Here is a 6,659-nt window from a genome sequence, read left to right on the forward strand (position 1 = left end):
CCATACAAATTAGCATTGAAATGAAATTTAAAAACCAATGTTGCATGTTATTTGACTGAACCACGTGAAATGTAACCCATGTCGCCTATGTCCAAACGTTGTTGACATCTGATGGGTTTCATTGTGGAAAAGCATTCTGTTTCTTTATTCAGATCAACACGTTATGCTATCATATTATTTTTGAACGTTTTGCAGGCAAATGTTAAATTTCACTTTTGTGAATAAATTTCAAGCGATAATATACGAAAAGCGTGTGTTGTGTCGTTTTTTGAGTGTTATATATATGGGAAAAGTATTCAAATTGGTATACTTTTGATTCGACCCTCCTTTTTTAGAATTCTGTCCTGACTACGATTACTCTTTCTGTTTTCAGAAAATTGTCGCTCATCCTATCTACTTTTTCGTATTCTCCGAACATTCGTTTTTCATTCGTCATATTAAAGCTACGTCGGCCTTCATGTTATTTACTGTATTTAAAGAAGGAAAAGAACGAAATATCTCTAATACTAGGAAATTAATAGATGGTCGTACACTGGTGGGTATCTGTTGTATCAATAGTAACATTCCAGTTCTACCAGACAACGACTCAGCCTGGACATGTGGACAATTTAAATCTCTATTTTGACATTGCAGGCCTTTCCAATCAATAGTATTTTATTCTAAGGCCTAGTTCATATGTGCCAGTGCAGTCCCACTCCTTGTTCATCAATGCCATTTACAGTTAACCGCGATATATTTGCCCTGAACAAATCCGCAATATGGACTTGTAACATTAAATATGGCCAGGGCTTTGTTCACACTACGGTTGTTTCCAAATTTGAATAACTTAATTGATTGAAATGTTTGCTTCTTGTTGAGTTCATCTTTTCATATACAGCGAAATGACAGAAAGCAAAAAGGGAGCAAACATTTTCTTATTTACAGCACACACAAAATCTTTCCGAATGAGAGAAGGGAGTGAAAGAGAACAGTGCATGAATACAGATGTTGCTAAACACAACAAAAACACTCACATACTATTCACTAACTTACACATTAGGTTATAGGAAATTAGACAGTAGAATATAATATACCGCATATTGAAGATTTAAGATACAACCATTTCAGATGCAGCTGTGTAATTCTCTGACTCATGTTTCAATGTTATTTGAAATTTGGTCGACATTTCCAATAAACACAAGAAGACAGTCCACCATATTTCCACTTATCATCGTTAACAAAACTGTATTATCAGCTATACTGGATTATAATGTTTGTGTCGTTACAGGAGAACTCCACGTCCCGTTAGAAGTATGCGGTGCCGTGGTGAAGCGAGAGCTCGACTACTGGCATGTCAACCAGTACTGCATCAAATCCTGCTGCTGGCGACACTACCGTTCATACATCGAGAACAGAGCCATTCTCGACTCGTTCAACCGAAGCCTCGAAAATGAACGAGTTCAGATCAACATCAATGACTACGTCGGATGGAAACAGTTACAAATGAAAATTTGGCTCATTCTGGAATATCCGCGGACATCGCGAATAGCCATGGTGAGTTGTCGCCCTGTAACAACTATTCAAGGTTATTGTGCAATTTCAGATTATTTCCTATATATGCGTATGCATATTGGTGTAGTTTAAAAGATGGTCGACGTTGATAAGTCGTTAGGATGAGTAGAGTTTAATGTGTTATAATTACTATATCATATATTCATATTTATGGGGCAAAGATTTGACCCATATATTGATATTTATATAGAGATATAATTGGCATAACGTTTAAATACTGTTTCAATCTGTTTTTGCCAATCAAAAGTATATGTTTTCTCTATGTGTTTTTACAATGCGTTTAAATGGTTAGAATTGAGGTTATGCTCCTACTGTGTCAAATTTCAAGTTTGCAAATCAAAACAAACTTTTTCTTTATGTGCTTTTACAATGAGCTTAATTGATTACATATCAAACTGAGCTCCTACTGTGTCAACTTTTAATTGTATGCAATACCTTTCGTTTATTGTGCATTACAGGTATATGGTGTGGTGTCGCTATTGTTCGTCATTGTGTCCATCCTCGGGTTTTGCCTGGAGTCGCTTCCGATGTTAAAGAAGCCATTAAAAAACGTCACCGTTAGCGTTAATAGCACAGGGGGCTGTGAAGGAGCAGGTGCGCAAGTCATGACTCAAAACGAGGCTCTAAATATCCTTGACATCATTTGTACTGTATATTTCACAATCGAATTGGCAATAAGATTCTGTTTTGCTCCGGGGAAAATAAAATTTGTTCGCTCTATGATGAATGTCATAGACCTGTTAGCGTTAGTTCCACTGTATATGCAACTTATCTTCAATACGAACGAATTACAATCTTGTTATGTAAACGAACGTCTGGTTATTGAGATCATGTTCCTGTTAAGAATAGTGAGAATGTTTAGAATAATGCACCTCGTGAAACACTACCAAGCATTGAAGATATTGGTTTATGCTCTCAAAGCCAGTGTTCAAGAGTTGCTCATGCTTGCTATATTCCTCCTGATCGGCATGCTTGTGTTTGCATCCATGATTTACTATGCAGAACGAAAGGACGCTGTTCGTCCTAGTGATACGTTCAACACAATTCCAATGGGATTTTGGTGGGCCCTTATTACTATGACTACAGTAGGGTACGGTGACGTTTTCCCAACCCAGCCTATCGGTTACGTTGTAGGGGCCGCTTGTGCTGTTAGCGGTGTATTGATGCTAGCGCTTACCATTCCTGTTATATCACACAACTTCACGCTCTTTTACACGCATGTGCGATCACGTGGTACAAAGGAGGAGGAGCGGGACAGGTACAGAGACAGTATGAGCACGTGTGTGAACAACCCTTTCATGGAGGATACTGCAACTGTAAATTCGGAAGAGGACGGATACGGAACAATTTCATTGTTAGAAGAAAAGAACAAATCGTCTGAATCCGTTTTAGACACATACATGAACGGTCATGCAACACTTAAGCACTTTCCAGGAAGAAAGTCTCCTAAATATAAACACTTCAAAAAGATTCCAGAAGCTACATCATTGAATGATATAATCATTCGTAATTCGGAGTTTGACATCACTGGACCTGAAAGTGATAAAGCTAGGTCTGACGACGGGGTTGCTTATGCAGGGGAAACATTATTGTAATACAGGTACATCTTCAAGAAAGGACCATCATTGTTTCTGTTTCTGTAACTTAACTATCTACTCGCTAATTGTCTCTCTGATTCCCTCCAACTCGTAAATATATCCTTGTATAAGACCTCTGTGAATTTGGCCTTACCGAAAACTAGCGAATTACCCATAACACAATGTCAAAATTGCATCCGTTCGTCCGTCCTTTCATTATAATATCACATACAATTTAGGATAAAAGAATATGAGAAAAGTATGATAAAGGTATTACTATAATAAATATCGCACATTAATTTCGATAATCATGGACGATTTCGTAAATCGTGTTCTTCCATTCAAGTCAGTCAAAGAGGTCTACGCTTGCAATCTGCCCTTCAGTGTCTTTGGAATGCTACTTTAATTGTCAAAGTAACTATAGAAAGCTAAGCAATTTATAAACATACATTGGCAAAATCATTGCCTTGTATGACTACATTAGGCTTTTAATTGAAATTATCAAAAGAAAAAAAAAGAAAAAAGTTTACAAATAATTCAGAAAATTCAGAAATATAATATAAAACAGTTTTCTAAAATATTCTGTTGGCTTGATGCAAAAATAAAGTATGGGAATAATTATGTCGCTATCCCACGTAATACGTAGAAGTTGAACCAGAGTTAATGAAATTAAGAAAACGTTTGATGTGATAAGGGTAAGAGACGTTGGGTTATCAGGTCATAGTCGTGATTCGCTGTGCAAAGACAAATCCTTCAAGGCCATAATTAATCACCAATATTACAATAAGCTGTATTAGTGAAATTTTTATCAATTTTGTTAAATAGTCTTATTATAGGAAATTGTCTTAGTGCAACGGATCAATAATCAAATACCAATACACCTACGTAGTGATAAAATGACAACACATTGCTAGTTTACAGTAGCCTAACTCATTAGTTTGAGTGAATTGGGAAATTTTCGCTGCAGTTTAATGTTCGCCTTGTTCGCCCGCCGTAGTCTTGGCGAATTCATCATTGCAGCGAAGATTTGTAAACCACATAATATGCATAGAAATTAAATGAGAACGGCGAAGTTTCAGCCGGCGAAATTTTCCCGATATACAGTATGTTGTGATAAAAATGACCACAAAATAGAGGTTAAGATATGAATTTGATTTCAATTAAACATTCCTTTTTTAATCATATATGACTCCACTTTGTGAACACATTTAATTTGTTTACCAGTCGTGCCAAAGCACCGTGTTTAAACTTCCATACATATGCATTATCATCGTGTTCTATTATGACAATGCATTTTTATCACCTCACAGTAAGCATCATTTTAGAAACGTATAGTGGGTAGACATTCACTCAGTAACTAGATACCATTTCAGCTTGTTGAATGTTCATAAATATTGAAAAGCATAATAACAAAAGTTAATATGACGGTCGCGGACGAGACCAAAACCGGAAATACTTATATATATCCGGTTGCGTAATGTGTCCACAGCATCTGTGAATGGCATTTACATTTCGTTGAGTATATATATTTTTTCATTTTTTTTTCTATTTAAAACAAAACACTTCAAATCGCTCCGTTCACACTAGTATACGCAATCAATAATTTCTAAGTGAAGGAATGCCAAACGTGTTTTTTTTTATCGGAGTTGGTCAAAATATGAAATTTCATGATACGCAAGTATTTATTTAATCGGAAGTGCTCCGAACATAATGTTTCATAGTATACATATATGTGTTTGATCGGAGGTGTTCCAAATGTAATATTTCATTGTTAACATGTACATGTTTGTGGAAATATTTACTCATATTTGTTTAATTTACTTTCAGTTAATGTTTACCTAGTGTATAAACACAGACGAATTCATGCTTGCTCAACGTGTCTTCAGAACTAGCTTGTACTTACTATATAATTAATGGCGGCTAAATTACTTTCAGGCAACCTGTCGTTAACTTGTATTTCATGTGTTTGTACATATTGATGATATACGTATGTGTTTCGTTTGAAACACTTGTTTTTGTAAATACAAGAATTTTGTCAAATATCACTTGCGGCCTATGGTAGCAGAGTACAGTAGCATACAGTGGCCATGGGTGATATTTTTATACAATGAATAACCCCTGTAATATAACATGTATCAAAATTTAAAAAAAAAAATCAGCACTAAAATTGGCATATACATGATGAAGTGGACTATGTGGGCTTCATAATTTAAAAAAAAGAAAAGTCGAATTTGGTTTGAGACTACAATTTTGGGCATTTACGAATCTGTGTCTACACAACAAAAGCTAGCTTTTCATGTAGTCTATTTTTGTACTCAGCACATGTGTAAATATTGTGAAAAATCCACCGGAATGACCTATGCTAAAACGTGAGTATTTCTGTTACCGAGTAGGCGATATTTAATTTCAGACAGGTTTTAAGAAAAACAATTCTACTTGCGGGGGTCAAATTCTGGGTTAAAAATCATGATTTTTTGCATATTTTGGTGTTTTTTGATGTGGTAACCATGGTTTTCAGAAGTCCCAAATCTGGGGAAATCACTTTTTGAAAAAAAAAAGTTCTTCTAAAAAACACCTATTAAAAATGTAGTTTATAAATATATATATATATGTAGGTGTGTTGTGCAGGATGAATCCGCTATCCATGTTTATCCGAGACATGCCCTTTATTTTTAGGGTCAAGCCATTTCTACTGTACTCTGCCACCTATGCAATATGACGTCACTGCACTATATATTAAATAAATACACAGAGAGCTCACTTCGAGAGAAGTCATCACTTTTCATATACATCAGTTTAAACGAATATGGTATCTTGAAGTATTAACTGATTAGCTTCACCAACATCACTTTATATTAGCTTGTAACGTCACATGTTCCTTTTTATACTAAATGTTTCTTCTAATAAGTTACTGACCTAGATCTTACATAATGTGGTAAGATGAGGGAGTGCGAAACAATGTCTTTGGCCTAAAATTTACCAAACAAATACCTTATTAATATATAAATATCACGTAGATCATTGGGTGTTATTTCATCATTTCAATATTTTAGGCTATTTGGGATATCTGTCATTCCATATTATAGTTCTGTCAGTAGTAGTAGTTAAATTTAAGAGGATACATTGTGTGTGAGAGATTTTTGTCCACCACTTGTGAAGAGTAAGAAAGCGTTTCTGATTACAAATTAACAAAACAAATCTTATTTTGTCAAAGATTTGGAAAAATATTGAAGAGACTTAAAGACAAATACTGTTTTCAATGTTTACATTTGAATTTTTGACAGTTTGCACGATTTAAGAACGGTTCCATGAAAACGGACCCTGATACCACTCAAAAGTAAAGAATGTGTCGGGCCTATCTTTCGTGATTTCATAACACATTTATGTGTTCCTCCTTTTTGCGAATGAATTGACAATGTTCCGGTATCAGTTTACCTCTGAAGCTTCGTTCGTGTTGCATTGCATTAGACTTTTAAATGCGTTTTTTTTTATGTTAAAAACGTCTAAATTTAGCCTAAAATGGGAATATAC

At 35.1% G+C, this 6,659-nt stretch overlaps 1 protein-coding gene across 1 annotated transcript; it reads left to right on the plus strand.

Annotated features, from left to right (window-relative positions):
* The first annotated feature begins 1,140 nt into the window (after positions 1-1,140).
* LOC110446931 (potassium voltage-gated channel subfamily C member 3-like) lies at positions 1,141-3,146 on the plus strand. Its single transcript, XM_021492277.1, has 2 exons — positions 1,141-1,533; positions 2,010-3,146. The coding sequence occupies exons 1-2, from the start codon at positions 1,141-1,143 to the stop codon at positions 3,144-3,146; spliced, it is 1,530 nt and encodes a 509-aa protein (XP_021347952.1).
* The last annotated feature ends 3,513 nt before the right edge of the window (positions 3,147-6,659 follow it).

The sequence above is a fragment of the Mizuhopecten yessoensis genome, unplaced genomic scaffold (assembly GCF_002113885.1).
Source record: "Mizuhopecten yessoensis strain PY_sf001 unplaced genomic scaffold, ASM211388v2 scaffold3053, whole genome shotgun sequence".
Classification (NCBI taxonomy): domain Eukaryota; kingdom Metazoa; phylum Mollusca; class Bivalvia; order Pectinida; family Pectinidae; genus Mizuhopecten; species Mizuhopecten yessoensis.

Excerpts from the sequence above, each read along its gene's own strand:
- LOC110446931 (XM_021492277.1), top strand. The coding sequence starts at position 1,141 with ATGTTATTTGAAATTTGGTCGACATTTCCAATAAACACAAGAAGACAG. Across the intron at positions 1,534-2,009 it reads GGACATCGCGAATAGCCATG|GTATATGGTGTGGTGTCGCT; the intron begins GTGAGTTGTCGC and ends TGTGCATTACAG.